This window comes from Apis mellifera, linkage group LG1 (genome assembly GCF_003254395.2).
Source record: "Apis mellifera strain DH4 linkage group LG1, Amel_HAv3.1, whole genome shotgun sequence".
Classification (NCBI taxonomy): Eukaryota; Metazoa; Arthropoda; class Insecta; order Hymenoptera; family Apidae; genus Apis; species Apis mellifera.
Window position 1 is genome coordinate 19,473,464 of NC_037638.1, and position 20,439 is coordinate 19,493,902.

Genomic DNA, 20,439 nt, shown 5'->3' on the forward strand with positions numbered 1-20,439 from the left:
GTATACGAATAAATAAGTGCATTTCCCGTCTTATTTACATCTTAGTTCCATATAAAGATTTCAGTTCATCATTTTAAAGTTTGCTTATAGTATCAGTTCGCGTTGAATGGCATCGTTCACATTTCGCCCGCGGAACAATGTTGTTCGTTTTCACGGTTGCTAATGGCCGCCGCCGGTGCCTTAATTACAGCCAAATACGACCCAATCAGCCCTCGGGGGCCGGCAATGTCGGCCTGTTCCGAGCTTTCAAGTCATTTGGCATATTGTCGGATTCAACCTTTTGATTGATTTTCATTTCTTCTCGATGCATTCATTCCGATCATTCCGATTTCTGCGGGCATTGGAGAGCGTCGATACACGAATGAATAGCAATTACATTTCGAAATATAATTTCGAAGAGATTCTAAATAAAGGATAAAACGTGAGTGACAGGTTCATCTTTGCGTTCGAGTGAGAGATACGAGATCTTTCTCGCTACGTTATTTTTTTTTTTTCGCGAATAGAACGTTGTTTATGATACATCGAAGAATCGACTGTTCGCATCGTACTTAGATAGTTGGACGGTTGATGGGCATGGAATAAATTTAGGCGATACTGCCGATCGTGGTGCATCGTGCAGTCAGCGCTGTTGGACGATCGAGAGTTGGTGAACGGAGCTGCACCACCTCTTCGCGTTTGACGCAGGCCGAGGCTCGTTAGTGCGCGCCCGTAAATCAAGCCGCAGGGGTGCCAACCCGCTAATATTACCGGGGTTCCTTTAGGATAGGAGGAGCACGTTCGCACCGCCGACGCGCACAGTAAACGTTCGATATATCTCATCGATAATGAGTTTGTTAAATGGATTAATATTCCACTTTTTCTTTTCCCTCCTTCTGCCGTTTAAGCTGGATATTCCAGTCCTACTAACTATATACGAAACTATTTCGAAATACATCACTTTCTTTCGTTGTTACAGTTCGAAAGCAGTTTCACGATCGATACCATGGATCGAATACCATCGTTTGGATACATCGAAAGCATCGATCGGATACATCGAATCCTGACTATGTATATAATCTCAACATCATTTCGGAGGAAAAAAGTTGAAAGAAGCAGAAGGATTTTAGCGCTCGATGATCCGATTTAATGGGAAAATGAGAATCGTCGTATTCTTTCCACCGATTTAATATCCCGTTGTAAAGGATATTTTTTAAACCCGTTGGCAACGTATTGCCAACGTTTCGATCTTACGATTAGCGCGATCCTAACGACTCTGCTAACTAATAAACGAGATACTGAACTGTTTCGTATCGATTATATCGAGGATATCGGTTCGAATCTTATGGAATCTGGTGCGCTCTTAGAGGCTGTATAACTCGTATATACAACCGGATAATTAATGGAGCCGGTAATGAGCTGATTATTATTAATAATATTTAGTCGAGGTTAAGCCGAGGCGACCCCGCCGTGCTGGAGCCCGGCTGCTCGTTAATTGAATCTGCCAATCATCGTAATGAGCGTCAGCGCCGGATCTGCTGTCCGTTCTTCGTTGTTGCTCTTTAGGGCCTGAAAGCTTGATGCTCGTTGCTTTCGAAAAACGAAATACGCGTGTTGCACTCTGCAACCCTATCCTAAGAAATGTGAGCAATTTTCTTCACCGACCGCCTTTCGAGAACTTGATCGATATCGCGAACCCTGTCTAGAACCTTCTCGTAATTGTTGTTATTCGTTTACATTAATTACACCACGCGCGCCAACCAAACTTTTAGTTAACGTTGGATCGAATTGTTTATAGGTAAATACAAATAATTGCGAATCAATCCTTTGTTATTTTCTTTTTTACCTATTCTTGTTTTATTTTCTCATCTCAATATCTTTCCAAGCAGTAAAAGTCAAAAGTGATGTATATATAAAGCGTGTCCTTTTAAAAATTCTTTTTCTTTCTTTTTTTTTTCCAGCGAAAAACGAACCTATTCCTCGTCGCGCAATATTCGAAAATGGATTTGTTAATCAGAATAGCCACGATAACTCGGACAAGGGACAAATGTCCCCTCTCTTTGGAAGATAAGATCTCTACACTCGGTTCTAACTAGAATCCTCGAGAATGCGTTCTTATCTCTCTCGACTTTCGTCGTTCGAAATCAGGATTTCCGGCAATTCTCGTGAAATGCCAATCCACGATCCGGAAAGATAAGTATTCCATCTCCTCTTCTGTTCTCCTCAATATACGCGCGTACAAGTTCGCTACAGTAAAAGTAAGTATTTTCGAAAATAAGTAGTAAACCGATAATCGTTGATTTACGTAATAATACACGTTGCGGATTAAGAGAGAGAGAGAGAGGTATGTAGAGGTATAAAGAGAGAGAAAGGGAGAAAAAGGAAGAGAAAGTAAAGGCAAAAAAGGAGAATACACGGTAGAAGCTGTTTCGCGAAAACTCGTTCCTGTCGACGCCCGCTGGTAATTTCGTGTATAGGAATTAATAGATTAGCGAAGAGCACGTTTCCTCTTAATTCCAGCCCATTACGGGCTCGGTTTCTTCTCGGCGTAAGGCGGGTCTGCCCGATTATGGAAGATAGCCGAAATCACCGGTGGATCGCGGAATTAGATCGAATTACCCAGACGCGAGATGATCGTCGTAACGTAATTTCTCGATGGAAGAATGACGAGAGGAACTACGTCATCTGTAGCCACTGTTTCTCGCATCCAATCTTTTTTTATCCGATCTTTATTTTCGTTCCCGGCTATTTCTTCACCGACCGTTCGAAAATCACAAATGAGGAACCGTTGTCTTTATCCGTCAATCGGATACCATTTTCTCCGTTTTCTTTTTATTCGCTTGATTCCAATTACGCATAGATTTCAATTACAACGGAATTAGAAGCGAATCATGTTTCACGTGAATATATCGGCGGCACGACTCGGCTACCGAATGACGGGAGAAATTAATCAAAATAATCATCTCTGGGGCCCGAAGCGGCCAGCGGGGCCTGTCATTTACTCCCCTGGAACTCTTCTCCTTCGTCTTCCTGCCTTAGGATACTCGGTATATATATATATATATGTACATATATATATATATTCGACGCTATCCGGTAGCCAACCGAAACGTTCCTTCAGCCTTTGCACGGGAATCTATAAGTCCGATGGAACCGAGCGATCCATTATTCCGAATCTCCCTAGCTAGAATTTTAAATCAACCATCCCGAGGATGTGTCTGACCCCCGAAGCAAATTTCATTACGAAAAAGATTTTTCTCGACTCTCGTTCCGAGAGCAAAGGGCAGGTCTCGAATCACGCTCGATTAACATTTGTAAACGGTTTTTAAGAGAAACGATTCGACTTTTCGGATGCGATTATTTGAAATATAATATCGCGAAATATACGTAGTAACACTTGTTTATGATATTTATCTCTACCTTGTAATTTCATTAATAAATCGAGAAGAATCTTTTGTCGTGTGATTTATACGCGATATATAATACTCGTTCCCTCGGATGGATACGGATTATGGATGATTCGAATCGATCGTTTTTACGTTCGTGGTCGTTTTGCGGATGTCTCAAAAGACTCGAGATAACTCGATTGGAGAGGAAGGGAGGGAAAAAAAAGAAGGAAAAGAAGATGGAAAGAGAGAGAGAGAGAGAGACGGTTTGGGAGAAAGTTGGGGAGGAAAGGGTGGGATTGGAGGGCGCAAAGTAACGCCATCAGACACGCGAATGAGAAACGGGACGGCGTTTCGTGGAGGCAGGAGGTCCGAATGGGCCAATAACTTTGCGAGCTTATGTTCTTGAATATAAAGGGGACATTGGTACTTTGCGGGACGGTGTCACTTAAGTGTCCCCCATGCCACCCTCCCTATTATTCCTGTTTTGCCCCCTGTTCCGTACCAACGTATCCTGATGCACGACTGTCGTTTTTATTCAAATGCACGCCCCTGCAAACCGAACGCGATGGCACTCGCAAATTTGCCCAATGATTCACGATTCGCCATTCCACGCCGCGACGAACTCGAAGAAGCGTCAACATTACGCCATCTCTCGATCGAGAGACACGTTCCACGCTCCAACGTTTCCCTGTCTAAAAACTTTATCCATTAGTTTCCACCAGAGATCTGAGGTAACAACTCGCCCGTTCAATGTAAGAAATCGATCGAAATAAAATCGAAGGTCCGACGATTGGAGACGATTCGAGATTGCGTTCGTTGGAGGGAAAGGGAACAGTCGCTACTCGCCTGTACTCGTCCACGCGGGCACGCGGCACGTTGCCCGCGAGCTCCTGTGGCGCTCACCGGGTTTCGACACCCACACGCCGTGTCGCCTCACCAAACACATAAATAACGACAGTTTCGGAGAGACTCTGCGTCACCGTTCCCCGCGTGCCAGCCATTTTCGATTCGATCGGAATTACATTCGAAACCTTCGTGATCGCCACGCGTTTTCCTCCATTCGAAAATTCTCCTTTCCTCCTCCTCTTTTTCTTCGTAATTTTTGAATCACGAATCGTTCCAATTTCTCTATATTTCAAAAACGAATCGAGGATAAATTTTAGGGGTCGAGGAAAGAAAAGAGGGAGGTTTAATTCGTCGATCGTTTCGCCGAAAACAAGGGGAAAGAACGATTAATACATAACGCGATACCCTTTTATCGTTTGCCACCTGTTATGCGCGAAACTCGCGAGCGAAAGAGAACGCGTGTCCGATGCAGATATGCAGAGATTCGATCGAGCAAGTTTCGCGAGTAAAGGGGTCCCGTGAAGGTAATCGAAGCTTGAAGCTTTGTTTCTTAATCCCGGGGGAGGGAAATGCGAATACGAAGTGCATGGGTCGTGCTTTCGGGTTTGACGTGTTCATTAGAAAAGGTTTCTTTCGCGTAATAATAAATCGAGGTTGTGCGGGGAACGCGTCAAAAGCGAAGGGATATTTCGCGACGCCTACACGCGGATCTCGCGTGGCTTCGGGCATTAAATTAATCGTTCGCTTCGTTTGTCGAGAACCGCGGTTCCCTTACAATCGTATACAACGGATACTATGTTACCGGTGTCACGAAACTGACGTTTTGCATTTACCGTGCACGACGAACGACAAGTCCCTGTATCTCGTTCTCTATTGCTTCGACGACGCCTTCGCCGACACTCTCGATCGTATCTCCACCGACTCGGCCAAACTATCCACTAGCAATTTATTCGTTTACTTACGGATATACAAATAACGGTTTCGCCTCGATATTACGCCATGAATTTGAAGGAAATTGGATCGATAGATAGAGCGCGGTGGAATGGACGAGAAATTGCGTTGAATGCGTAATTTGACGTATCAGCCGAAGTTGGTAACTCGAAGTATGGAGAGATCTATAATGCGCGAAACGATCAATTCTTCAAAATACACAAACACGTACGTAGAAAATAATCCTGAATTGCGCGCTAGGTTGTGTAAATATCGCTTAAACATTAATAACAGGATACGGATGTATAAAGTATGACAGGGTGGTGATCATGATCCGATATGGTGGACATTCCTTCCATCCAACATTATTCTTCTTCCCGAACTGAAAGAATTTCCGGACGATTATTTACGAGCCGTCGAACCCGAGAACCTTTCCACCGAGAACTCGAGTCTCTTTTCCCAAGGAGGAAAGGTCGCCGACTCACGAAGGAATTCTAATCTCCCCGATTGGACGTGGGTCTTAATAACGTGAGTCTATCTTAATTAAATTAAAATTCTCATCCCAAGCCCACCACCACGCTTCGATCCTCTTAAGGGCGTGTCTCTCAAGGATCCCTCGTTCGAGCCGAGCCGAGTTTTAACCAACAACCTTCGCGCCCAGAGAAAACAGTTGTCGAAAAATCGTTCGATCCTTTCCTTTCGATGCACACAAATTACCACGGTAAAAAATTAATCTATCCCGAGGAGAGGGCTAATCGACGAATTTACTTTGTAGTTTCCACGCCTTTCTCTCTTCTCGAACCACGTCTCCGGGCCAACACGAACCCCTTTCCCTTCCTCTCTCTCTCTAGAAGCATCCGCGAGGCATAATATTACCATTCTTTATTCTTTAACGATCGGCAGCCAGCCGAGTGTTTCATGGTCGGACCTCTCGTCTGCCTTCTCATCCCTCCTCCTCCTCCTCCTCCTCTTTCGTTCTTCCTTCTTTACGATTCCGTCCCAATTTATTACGAAACCGAGGGCTTTTCCCGCGAGAGTCGAAGAGATCGAGTCGGCTCTAGCCGTCCACTCTCTCTCTCTCTCTCTCGCGCCCTCATTTCGTATTCATAAAGATGGTGGGTTCCGAGGGACTCTCTTAATATACGAAGAATACGAGGCCTTCCTTCGACTGAACCCTCAACAATCTTTCTCGACTAATTACCGTGAAATATGACTGATCGAGAAATTTTCGGCCGAAGCGCGAACTCTCGTAAATCGAACGATATAAGATAATTCCTAAGGGGAGAGGGGGGGGGGGGTTGGAACGTTTTATTGGAGTTTGGAATTGGAATTACATACGGAGGTTTTTGTTCGCTCGGGATATTGAAAGAATTTCTGGATAATAATAAAAATCACGATATTTTTCTTGAGAATTATTGATCCATGATATCGCGAATCGAATCGTAGTAGCGCGAAGAACAGAGGATCGGAAATTAAATCAATTTCTTACTTATAATTATATATCATGAGGTAACAGTAACGATCTATCTCACTCGTTACACTTATCCCTCCCCAGATTAATAAGTGTTATTCACAATCACCGCTGGTTAATGGATAAAACGATACGATTCGAATCGCGATTAACACGCTTTAGACACTGTTTTCCAAGTGGAAAAGAATATAGTATAGTTGGAAGAAAAAAAAAGAAGAATTGGAACGAGACGAATCAACGAACGGGTTATTTCGATCGAGGAATCAAAGTCGCGTTAACGTCCCGCGCGTGGAACGAAAGGCGAAGCATCAATTACCGTTGGGGCTCGTTTCGGCGGACGTTCGGTTAAAATTTTCGAAAAATCTCGTTTCGTAATTGTTTATTGTGATCGAGGGTTCGGCTGGAACTCGGCGGCCCCCCCGTGGCGCATCGCGAATGGGATCTAAAAGGACGAGAGGAGTGGAACGTGGGTTCCTACCGTTAACATCCGACTTTACGACGCATCCTGGTCGCACGAGGCGTGCACCTCGCGGGGCCTTGTACAAGCCCCCGTAATTTGATAATATAGGGTTATGGTGGCGCCAAGCTGAGCCGTTTAAATTCATAACATTGTTTATTCCTATTAGACCGACCTATTGGGCCCGTTCCGCGCGATATTTCATTCGAAAGCGAGGCCGGTGCCGCGCGTGGACGAGTCCTTTTACCTCCACTCCGTCCGCCCCCCCACCCGACCGATTTTATATACGTATCCGACCCATTATCGGCCGACCAATTTTCTCTCCCCCTTGGCTATAACCTACAGCCAAACTTTCCCAATGTGAAATATTCACCATCGCTCGGTGAAATATCGAGTAATCCGCCACAGATTCGAAATCGTCCATCGATAAACCCGATCGTTCCTCTCTACGAGCGATGATATTTTATCCTCTCGATGCCATTCTTGATTCGATGGATATATTATATTCGTAATATACAGAAGGGGAAATTAAAAGAAATCGTTGCCTCAAATTGTTCCGCGTACACGCAGATATATACGCGAACGTTTAAATTCTCTCGAAAGTTTTCGATCGAGCTGTTGGCCGGGTATCGTTTACGAGCCCGCCGCGTTTCGAGTTCCCGCGCGGGACGGAACGTTCAACGTCCTTATTGCTCTTAGCCGGCTAGCTGTCAGCGAGAACGTGAAATATCGTCCTGCCCAACTAGTATCCAATAATTAGTTTACTCCTCATTACGGTTGGCCCGCGTTATTAGGAGGTCCAGCACGGGTTCCAGGGAGTGCAGAGGGAGAGAGGGAGAGAAAGAGAGACGGAGGCAGGGGAAAGGAAGGAACGGACAGGAGGGAGAGCTCTAATTAACTGAACGTTTAGGGGTTACTCGACCGGTCGACTCGCGGCCACGCCCGATCGGTTAACCAATTCCTTTCTTACCTGGTTTGTGCACCTCTCGGATACTTTGTGCCAATCTGCTGCCATCCTATGTTTGGTCAGTCCATCATTTTCGTTTCTTTTCGTTTTTTCTTTTTTTCTTTTTTTCCTTCCACGCGTATAACACCGTCACGACGGCGGTGTTACACGCTCTCTCGGCCGAAAAATTCGAATTTAATCGTTTCTCGAGTCAACAGTCTCCTTATACTCCTTATACTCCTTCCTCTCTGCCGCGAAATTTAATCGTAAATTTAAAGAAACGGAGAGGGATAAAGACAAAGACCGAGGATGATGAGAATAAAAAGAGAGAAACACGGAGGAAAAGAGAATCAGGCTGCTCGCGCGCAAAACTTATCTTCCGATCTTTGATCTTGGCAAGCGGTCGAATCGAGGAGGGTTCCGTGGAGGGCCTCGAGGAGGATAGAAGGGAGAGGGAGACGGAGAGGATGGTTCCGTAGGAGGTATGATGCGCGGGAGCCATCTCTGTTAATCATCGCGTAATTACCGCTCCAATTATCAGATACTGAGATACGAGCACGGCGCAGGATCCGGTGCAGGACCCGAGAAGAATCTGTTACCTCGATCCTGCCTCACCGATCTGGTTTGCGGCGTAGCTGCTCGTCATTCTGAACGAGCGACCGGCAACATCTCGCTCGATCTCGCCGATCGCTCACCGATCCCTTGCCTGGCAACCGCCGCGAGAAAGTGTCAATTACTGCTAGCCGCCGATGGATCATGCCGAGGAGATTAATCCGCCGGCGCCGGCCGCTTCGTGCAACGCGGACGCGAAACGAATTTTAAACGGGAGAGGACTCGGCGCGGGCCGACGATTTCGTGCGCAACAGGAAGGGGATGAATTTCGAAAACGATTCGTTCGTTCGGGGCGCGCAGCCCGGTTTTACAGGGTTGAACAGGGGCGGGACAATACTTGTCCAGCGAAGGTTGAGCAGGGCGTTACCTGGCATTCCTTGGTAAATTAACTTAGCAGGCGGCTGCAGCGAGCGGCGCGTCTCTCCCAAATATTCATTTAAAAAGGTAAATGCAATTTTGCCGTTTTACGTGATTGAGATAATGCTCCCTCCCCGATTAACGGCCCGTCTCTTCCTCGCTTCCTTCGCATCTCTTCTCTTCTCCCTTCCCTTCCTTCTTCTCGCGTCTCGACCGGCCCCACTTTTGTCTTGCTCGGTAGCAAACGCGTCATTACCAAAATTCGACTCGTGGCCCGTCCCACGACCATCCCAGCGTCCACCGAATGAAAGCCTCCACTTCAATTTTCTCCACGCGTACGAATTTTGAATTTCGCAACGTTTCGAAACATCTTCTCCCTTTTTTCCCTTCCTTCCTCGTTCGAGAATCGGCGAACGAAAACGCGAAGAATTATCGTGACTCGTCGGCGACTGAAACTCGAAGTGGCGGGGAAGGGATCGGTCGTTGATTCGGTGGAACGATCGTTCCGGTGGCTAAAAAGGGGCGAGATTCCAGAGAGAAACGAGCCGACGAGTAATTCGCGGAGGTCGTACATCATCCCCTGTGAACGCTTGTCCGCCTATTCGGTCGCTTCGTTTGGGCTTAAATCAAATTTACTAATTAACACCATTTACCAGGATCTATAGCGAGGGACTCTCGCGCGCTGTCCGCCGTCCGTGACTCTCTAAGCTCCTTTTTGTTTCCTCTTCAACGTCGGTACGCGTTATTGATGATGCTCGTTAAAGAGCTCTCACGTGCCTGTGGGGGCAGTTCTTCTTCTTCTTCTTCTTCTTCTTCTTCTTCGTCCCGATATATACCCTCTTCCCTCGTCCTTCTCCTCGCTCGTATAACCGTTCGGAGGAGACTCCTGTACGCCTGGCTGTGATCCATCCTCGTGCCACTCGGCCTAGCTGCCGCGGGACATTAGTCATCGACAATCAAGATGAATTCACTCTTAAACAATGACGCTTAATTTCAAGGAGCCACCGAACAAGACGAACAATCACCCAATTCCCCTCTGACTCGCCTCTGACTCCGCTCTTCGAACAATCCGCTCCACCATCTTTTACCACCGAACCTGCACACGCTTCGTTTCTCTCACGTTATTACCCACTGCTACGCACGAACACGCACACACACACGCGCGTTTCGTAGGGGGTTAGATTTATGGTGCGTCGCATTATCACGTAAGGTAACGCGACACCGCAATTCCACTCGCCGGCACCGACGGCCAAACGCGCAAATTACCATCGCGATTGCGGCTAACTCGCCCCTTTACGCTAATAACGCAACACCACGCGGCGAATCGCAAACAAGGACGTGGAATACGCTCGCGGGACAAGCAATCTTTCCCACCGAGGGCGTAAACCGCAATCTGCCGCTAAATCATCCCATCCTCGAATATTTATTTATCCGCTCGGATCGTCCACGCATTTCGCGCATTTTTATTTTTAATCCGCCATTATCCCCCGACGTAATATTTCTCAGAAAGGAGACGCTTTCAGAAACCGGGCAAATTGTCGTTCTAATCGAATCGAAGATATTCAATTTCTTCGAATCAAGATTCACGATTTTATGGATTTTATTTATGGAGGGAACCGCAATTTATATATATATCGTCTGATTTTAGAATATTCTCATTTATCCTTGCACTTTCACATTTTTAATCACAGGAACGAGAAATTATTTTTTATTGAAAAAGTTAAATTCTCCCGAATTAGGAGATTCTTCAATTTTCTCACAGAGAAAAGGTTTTCATCGTTTTCCTACAACTTGCTACGTTCCGTGTCACGACGAACACGTGACGGATATCGAGCCGAGCGTGTATTTAAGGGAAGGGGTCGTTCGGGATAATCGTAGGCGTTCGTTATTTATCAGTCGTATGACGTATACACGCCGTATATAGTTTTACCATAGAGACCCAGTGTGGGGTTACGTATCGAATGCAAATATCACGAGACGCTCGCGCGGAATTATATCATTATTTCTCGGTTTGTGGCGGTGTGTGGCGTGGCTACGCCTCGTGCCCGTGTCTTTTTTCAAATAAGGAAATAAATTAAGACGTAATGGGCTTAATAAGGCTCCGGCCGGATAGCATTCCGCGACCATGCCGGTAACTAATGGCGGCATTTGCGCGTTTTATACCGTGTCCGGGGAAAGGATCTCTCGACTGGTCTCTCCCTTGTAAATTTCCAAAACTCCGCTCCTTTTTTTTCTCCCCCCCCCTCTCTTCTTTTTCTCTCCCCTTCTCCTTCGTTCGATTTTTGAACGAATACCTTTTCCATGCCCTTTAATTTTAATCGGACCATTATCGTGGACTATTATTGGTAATCGAAAAGAATTCTCGCGAATCTTGGTTATAACGAACCGGTTATAATCGGTTAATATGTCGTCAAACTCGAACATTGACTCGATGATGGATGCGATTTTTTTCGCCAATATCCGCTCGTCGGTGATCGAGGACAACAAAGAGTATATCGAGGAAGAGGAACGAGAGCAGATCTCGTGGAGATAACTCGATGCTCGCCGATAAAGATAGATCGTATCTACCCTTCCCCTTATTTTTCCTTTCTTCCTTCGTTTCTCCACGCTACGCGTCTCGATGTTAACGAGAAACTTTACACAATGTGTGTACAGTGTGTACACACTTGTTATTATGCTTGTATCTCGAACCGGTGAAACTCGATCTCCGATGAAAATAGAAGGGGGTGGGGGAAGATCGAGGTGGATGAAACAGGGTATACAAAAGAGAAAAGCAAATGGAGAAAATGGAGCAAAGAGGAGAGGAGGGAGAAGGAGGAGGAATGAGAGGGAGAGAGAGAGAGAGAAACGGAGGTGGAAGCAGAAGCAGCCAGGGCCGAATATGATGTGGATCCGCTACATAAGACTGATACTGGATATACCTGGGATACAGGAGGCCGTGCAGCGGTGTAAATGCAATCAAGAAGGCCTCAATTAGACCGTCACGCCGTACATCCCTCATCTCCCAGTCTCTCGCCGCTCCTCCTTCCTCTTCATCGTCTTCGTTTCGTCCTCCTCCTCCTCCTCCTTCTTCTTCGTCATCTTCTTTTCTTTCAATTTCTCTTCTTCTTCGTTTCTTTCGCCCCTCTCTCCCTTCCACCTTCCATTTTCCCTCGCCATGGTTACCGGATTCTTACTCTTCTTGCCACTCGTTTACAGATACAAATTTAAAAAACGAGAAGAAAAAGAAGAAGAGAAGCGAACGAAAACGATACGTATCGTAGATAGATAGTTTTAAAAAAAACTTGTTGCGAAACCGGGATAATGAAAAGCGCGAGGGAAACTTTGACACCTTACAGCTAATCGAATTATAAAATTGGAGACGTAATTCGAGGAAGGGGGGCCGATTACGACCGATTAACTCCGAATCGAGGCTCGAACGCTTTAAGTAAAAAGGGCCACGATTTTGTCGTAAACCGTCCACTTTCCCTATCGTTAGACCCTATTAAACCAACTATATATGAGAGTACACAAGGGAGGTCTACGAAAGTTTTTTAACCGAGCTTGCGGAGGCCGAGATTAAGGGGGCTGTTTAATCTGCATCCATCGCGATGATAGGTAACGGTTGGAGGGAATCATCGCGGAGGCCTTCACGTTAACCGAGTTAGTTACGGCAAACCCTGCAATTAGGGATTGTTAACTGGATAAAACCTTACGCGTGCTCCGCGTGAAGGGGGAAAAAACGAGGACCGTTTAGAAGATGAGGAGTAATCGCGGCTGCTCGACTGTGGTCAAAGGAATTCTTTATCCTATAAATTTGATCGGGACGACGATCGATCTCCCGAATCAGTTATACGTATATCGTTTTCGTATACGTATTTTCAAACTTATCCCCTTGAAAGAGAAGCGCTTTTTATAAGAGCAAACATTCCAAGATTGTGCCCACCAGCAACAACTTTTCCCCTCTCTTGACCGTGTAACTATAACCTTAACCGGTGGTATCGAAACAAATCGCTGTTTCGAGAGAGCGCATTCTTCTTCTTCTCGACCCCAACGTCCAACGTTTCTTTTTTCGGTGAACGTAGCCGGTTTGGAAGCCGGTTGCTACCGATCGCTAAATTCATTCCGATGTAGACAGTTATTAGGTGGCTAGAGCCGGTGTAAAACGTCGCTATAATGATCGGTTACTAACTAACTGCCTTTCTCCACTATCCCCCCCGCGCGACGTATAAACGTATCCGACGCGTATGCATACGCAGGGAGGTGCACTTAGCCCATAACCCGCGGGCACCCTCGATACTGTTTACACCGTAGTAATTTGCTAATGGCCAGGCCGACACGATGAATTCGGGATCGAGCGGTTGCGTGGTCTGCATTTCGGATCGCGCCGGACCACGCGCTCCGTGCCCATCGGAATCATCGCAAGCCTCTCTCGATCGCCATCCAGGGACACGCCTTCCCTCGTTCTCGTCCGCCTTTTATCGTTCCTCCGCGCGTTATCGAGTCGACTTCTTAGGAAAAATTGTTATCGGCTGCTCTCCAACGTCTGATTATCACCCAGCGTAATTCAATATTTCAGAAATATGTGTATGCCTCCAACATCTCTCTCTCTCTCTCCCTCGTTTCTTCGAGAAAGAAAGGGGGAAAAAAGGAAAAAGATCGTCCTCTCCTGTGTTTTCTTTTTTTAGAGAGATCAGAGAGATCCATCCATCGAGTTTTTTTAAAGAGTAAAGATTAGGAAAGATTTTAAACGCTTTCGTTAACGATGATCCTTTACTCGAATCGCGACGAGACGAAGGAAGCGTGACATGTTTAAAGACAGCGTCAGTTTTGATCTGTCGGTAATCGTTCGATTTATCAACCACGAGATCGTTAGCACTCGGTGGGGAACGAAGGTATCCACGGTGCTGTTAATTAGCTGACGCGCATTAATGGGTCGAGACTCCATTAAACTGTAAAATATTTAAATAACTCGACGACGGGCGTGCCTGGGTGCGAATTACTCGTCGTAAGTCAGTCAGAGGCAACTCTTGAAAACTTCACGTACGAGTTGGAAGAGTTGTAACGTATGGGATAATATGTAATAAAAACGTTTTTCTTTCTTTTCTCTCTCTCTCTTTCTATCTATCCATCTCTCCTTTTCTTTTGAAATTTATCGAGCCTGTAAGATTAATATTTTTTTCGACCGTGCATCGTGACATCTTTATTCATACACGGATAATCGATAGATAGGGTTCGTTTATAATAAAAGAACGACGCTCATTCTCTTTTTTGTTCTTTCTTTTTTTCCCCCGCTTTACTCTTTTTCTTTCTTCTTTGCAATTCGTTTTATTCGTCGTAAAAAGAGGAAGGTAAAAAGGGCGAATGAAATCAAGTATACAATGGACACCCAATGCTCGTTTTACTCGAAATGGAAAATGTGAACGTGATATTGTTCGACGACGTTGCATTCTCTTCGTTATTCTTCGAGATCCTTGAAACGAAATCATATAATATAAATTTTTAAAAAAAGTTAGAGAATTTTTTAGAGATCGTCTCTTGCTTGTTCATTCTTTTTTTTTTTCCTTTTTTTTTCTTTTTTTAGAAATGGATTTTTTTTAAAAATCGTAACGTTCCTTCTCGCGTGATATCGACGACGAATACGTGCAACGTTATTCCGTTTGAAAAGCGAGGGTTTCTTTCCGAGAGAAACATTCATATAATATTGTCGCACGATGCTGCACACAATCGGATATGTACTTGGACAAGATCTCTTCAACAAAGTTACGCATACGTCGTTAATTATTTACAGCCAACTTACACGCTAAGTATGCTTATACAGTCGTAAAACTTATAATATATGAACATCCAAGAATTAATGAACGCCGTATATATAAATACTTTCTCTTATCTAAACTGCGTATAACGTGTCTGTGTAAAAGTAATCGAATCACACGAGCTGTCCTCGTTTCATTATTAGGTCATCTATTAAATAATCTCGACGGATGATGATTTTTTTTGTTTTGAAAAAAAAAAATCTTTCAACTCACGTTTGACGTTACATTTTCTCGATTTTTTTTTCTTTTTTCTTTTTTTTTCCTTTTTCTTCTTTCTTCTAAATAAGAAATTCTTCATATTTACAATAAAAATTATGCAGCGGTTAAAAAAATGTTGATTATTCGAGAGCAAATTTTTTTTTAATCGCAATGCTAAGAATTCTTTCTTCTGGACGGACATCTTTCGATGATGTTTCCTTAAAGATAATCCTACTGTACATAATAATTAATATGTAGACGATTCTATTCTGGTTCGCGACTCGCCGATAACATGCTTGCCGATGGCCGTGCGTTGTTTTTCGGATTATTATTTTTCAAATTTATACAAAAATTCGTGTCGTTCGCAATTTTTCTTTTTCTTTTCTATGGAAAAAAAACAATCCTATGAAAATTCAAGATCCGTCCCGTTTCTCGCGAATAAATAATTCTTTCGACGAATATGTTACGTTATCCGCGGGAAATCTCGCGAATTTTCGACGGGATGACAAATTTGAAAAATATTCCGAAAATTTCACGGGAACGCGTATGCATTACATACATTCGTTACAATCCAACGTTCGTACTCGCCTCTCGTCGAATGTAAATTATATACAACAAAATTGTATACGAAGAGATATATTCGCTTAATTCCTTGTTTTCTTCGCAATCGCTTTTAAACGCAGAATTCGTATCTGTGGGACGAGGAAGGTTCTTCTATTAGGAGGAAGGCCGAAAGAAACTCGTTTTGTACACGGACAGGTATATCGTTGTTTCTCCTGTAACGAACGACATTGTAAAAACTGTCACCAAAGTGATTCATTGGGTCACGATCCACGCAAAAGAGCAATGACACTTCTAACATCCACCGAAAAAACTCGTGCACTAATTGTGCGTTTCTTAAATGGCCGTCGAAGTTGTCAACGTGGACGTGACGCATGGAATCGTTGGTTTATTAACACGAGTGTGCGTACGTGTATGTGTGTGTGTGCGTGTGTATGTGTGATGTGTGTGTGTATAGTTGCATGAAATCTTTCGCCTAAAAAAACACGTTGCCTAAAATCGCTCGAGAATCTTCGAATCGGCGTAAAACGGCGATGATCGATCGAGACGATCGAAGTAAACGCACGATCCAAGTTCGTGTACGATTTACATGGATCGTTTTATAATGTATCATCGATGATCGTCGATACGCGATTCGAAAAGAAAAAGGATCGAGCTTTTTCAGAGTTGTCTCTAACTGTATTATATATTAAGTAACAAAGGCACAAGTGATCACAGAAAGAAGGATAATTCTACAATTCTCAACCTTCCTTCGCGTACGCGCGATTACAAACGGTATTACAAAGTGTGTTCAACCACTTCGAAGCGAGTTCTTTGGTTCGTATCTTGTACGAAACATACAAAATATGCGGGCTCGAGAAGGCGCGCAATTACAGTTTGATATCGGTCGATGTGTAATCATCATCGCACTGACGTACCCATTCCCTCGGCGAACAACGACGAAGGAGAAGAATTATTCTTCGCTCGCGCGTTCAGGTTCGTCGACGAGGTTTCGAAACTTTCGTAATCCATGTCTTGAACCATGTATCCCCTCCAGTTGTTTCATCGTTTACCGTGTACCTCGATCAAAGGGAGGAAGAATCGTTCGATTTCTCGACGAGAAGAGATCATTTTTTCCGATCGAATGGACGCGGAGGAGCCGATACACCGGCTATAATAACAACGTAAGGTGAAATCTAAAATGTAAAAAACGAACGAACATTTCCTAAAACTTTCCGGAACGATCTAAGATGACCCAACTCTTCAGCTGATGAGATCCCCGTTCTTGCGAAGCATCTCGAGGTGTAGCTCGTACTCCCTGGCCTTGAGTCTGAGGGAGGCGATGCTGTTGGTTCGTCTGTCGATGTCGGGCAGCCCCACGGTGGCAGCCGTGGGCGAGCCTTGGGGCGAGCTGGCCTGGGGCGGGGGCGGCGGGACCTGCGGGTGCGGCAGGCCGATCGCGGGCGCCGGCGGGGGCGGGGGCGGCGGCGAGCCGCGGACCAATTTGGGCCTCTGGGCCGCGGATATGTTGGCGAGCAGGCTTTGAAAGGACGCCGCCGACGTGTAAGGCAGGGGCATCCCGGGTGGCAGCAAAGGTGGCGGCGCGCGATGATAGGGATGAGCGGTGTAACTACCGGGGAGGACCGGCCCGTGACCCAGAGGCGGGTAACGAAACGCGTCGAACGGTTTCCGCAGGGCGAACGTGCTCAGGTGGGCGAAAGGGTTGGGCAAGGTCGGCGCGACGACCGCCGACGCTGGTGGCGCACTCGATCCCAAGTACGGATTGTACGGATGTGCCTGGGGCCCGACCTTCTCCTGCTTCCGCCACTTTGCGCGTCGATTCTGAAACCAAACCTGTAACCAAACCACCGTGTAACATTATTTATTTTCTTTCTCTCTTTTTTTTTTTGTTCTTCCTTCCCCTCGTCCATCTTTACAAGCTATAAGAGGAGGTAACGATCTCACTTTTCCGAACCGTCGTTTCTATTTTTGGAATATCGTTCGAGGAACCGAAGGACGAGGAGAACGAACGATCGATCGAGGAATCGGTTTCGAGAAACGAGATCGATCCGATTCCGGGGTCGGGAGGCAAATATATATATATATACACTACGCTTTTGTTTCTCTAGAAGTTGTTGGGGAACCGTGCAAGTGCGAATTCTGGTTAACGCGACGCGTTTCTCCTTTTTTCAGGAAGCTCGCGGTGTATCATTATCGGCGAGGATAGAAGGAAGTCGAAGGAGATCGCTGCGAGGCAGAGGTAGCAACGATCGGTTAGTTCCCCTCTCAGTCGCTCGTCTTTCTTCCTCCGCCTACCTGCGGCCCCCTTGTCTTTATTTTCCCCTCGCAAAACGAAATATCGGTGAACCCGTTACTTGCTATTCTTTCGGCCCACTTTCAACCACGAACCAAGAAATTCGAAAAGATTAGAGTCTCTCCCTCCCTTCTGATCTTCTTTTCACGAGAGAGCAACGAACCAAATTTCCTATTTCTTATATCGATCGTTTAAATAGAAGAAGGATTTAGGATTTTCAGGATTATCGAAACGAACACTGGTTCGTTCGTGATGCGCGTTGGAACGCATTCCATCGCGGCGAAAGTTCCTCGAACACTCGAGCTCTAATCAGTTCAACGGAAGCTCTCCTCCCTTTTCTCATCCACTCCTTTCTCTCCTTTCCCTCGTTTCTTTTTCCTCCCGTTCGTTTCTTTAACGGGCTTCAATTCCGCAGTCTCCTTTTCGGTTGTTAGGTCGATTTCGTGTCGTGGTTGAAACACGACACGAAACCCGCGTATGTATATACTTCGGATTTCAACGTTATCGCCGAGAGAAGATTCTCTCTCGCAGAAACGAGGGAAGAAGACAAACGATTCCACTCCAACAAATTGCTTTCATATATCTCGTGACAGAGCGTAATGACGACAACCCGACTTGGTTCGATAACCGCAAACTTTGTCGTAAACATCTGCTCGTTTCTGGAAGAAGATACTCTAAAAAAAAAAGAAAAGAAAAAAAGAAAAAGAAAGAACCTCGTACGCGGCTCGTTTCGTAATATCAGGATTCGAGTTTGAGCGGAGAAAAGATTTTAGAAAGTAATTTGTCCCGAAAGACAGTTTTATAGGCTCGCCGACACGCGACAAATCTTCGAGGATTGTTCCGATCTCGAGATACTTCGGAATATACACGTTTCGTTTCACTGTATTTCTTTTTACATGCTATTCTTTTTTTTATTTCCTTTGTTAGGCTAGGAAATCAAAAGGACCGCCCGAAGATGTAGACACTCCCATGAACACGATCGAGGACGATGCAGCCTCGTCATTGCACAGGAGAGGGAATGGAGAGCGCGTTGGAAGGAGATATTTCGAGATGACTTTGCGATTCGGAAATCGATTCGATCGATCAACACGTAGAAAACTGTTCTATCACTCGTGAGATTACGAGATTCTATCCTGCTACTAACTACTAATCTCTCTCCCACTTTTCCCCCAATCTATTCTCCCTGGAAAAGTTTCCATCCCTCCACTGCTTTTATCTTCCTTCTTCGACAATTCCTATAGCCCTATATTATAAACTATACAAAGAGAAAACAAGAACAAAGGACGACGAGAGAGGAAGAATAAGAATAAAGAAACGCGTTTGAAACGAACGAGTATATTCTTTCTTCGTTGATCGAGAAATGAAATCAAGTCGAACGATTGCGTAACCAAACGTAAGAAAAGAAACCGTACAACCATGTCATGGTTATGGGCGAAAAAAAGAGGAAAGGAGCAAGAATAAGAGGTATAAGTAATAATGGTTAAAGAAGGAAAAGAAGGGAAACGTGTGTGTTCCACGGGTGAATCGAACGATCAAACGGACACGATGGAACATGCAAACTCGTTGCTAGGCTGTGTGGAGAGTTAAAGGTGAATGGGGTGTGGGGGGTCGGGTGCCAGGACCCCCCACAGCGAGCAGGATTGCCCCCAGCAGGGAGCTAAACATCCGAGTTGCGGCTTTTAAAACAAAACGTAACCACGATTCGCCGCCGGAACCTAGTCGTTTCGTGCTTAATCGTGCCGCATTAATTACGCGGACGCCGGCTACGTTCTCTCTCTCTCTCTCTCTCTCCCCCTTTCATCGGCTCTCTTCCCTTCCAGAGGGGAGGGGGACACCACGCGCAACTTCCTCAAACGAAACCGTTTCCTCTTTAAATGATTACGCTTTGCGGATAGATCGGGAATTAATATCTCGTGAAATATTCTTCGACGCGTACTCGAGAGCATCGATCAAAATTAACGTTTGGACAAGGACTTGGAGGTTGGTAATTAAATATTCGAATGGTCGACGAAAATCTTTATAAAAATTTTTTTCAATATGTGGATTGTACGATTATTTTTCCTCGAATTTTTTCCTTCGAATATAATTTTTTACTTGGAAATATACTCTTTGCCGAGAGCTAAATATTTTGCAACCACGATGCGATAAATAAATATGATTTCATCAATTATCCATCCAAGTGATTTTCGTTAATGAAAAGATTATTTTTGACGTGGCAACTTTATTACGAACTCGTGCGAACATTTTTAATGATTATATAATACATCGTGTATAGTTTTTATCAGAACGAACGTTCGGTTAACGTTCCTTCGATAAATTAAAGAGGTATAAAGGAGGATTTCTAAAAATGATTAGCAAGAAATCCACGATATTATGTCATTCTTAATAACGTTCCTCGTATGGCGTGCGCTCGTATAATAAACTCTAAATTCTGAATAAATTATCGGTTTGCGACGGATCATGACGTATTTGCAAGTATAATGAAAAGTGAAGTTCCATGGGGCGCGAGGAAGACACGTGTAAATACGGGCCCCGCGTCGAAATAAGATAAACGCGTGTGAGAGAAGAGGAAAGAAGAGGAGAAGAAGTAAGAAGAAGTATAGCCACG

The 20,439-nt window shown here is 45.0% G+C and overlaps 1 protein-coding gene across 1 annotated transcript in view; it reads right to left on the reverse strand.

Moving 5' to 3' along the window:
* Positions 1–14,225: 14,225 nt before the first annotated feature.
* LOC552251 (homeobox protein aristaless) overlaps positions 14,226–20,439 on the reverse strand; it is a 68,876-nt gene continuing 62,662 nt past the window's right edge. The window contains exon 4 of the mRNA XM_006571156.3: positions 14,226–17,371. Coding sequence (XP_006571219.1) covers positions 16,781–17,371 — 591 coding nt within the window. The 3' untranslated portion in view covers positions 14,226–16,780. The remainder of the gene's footprint in view (positions 17,372–20,439) is intronic.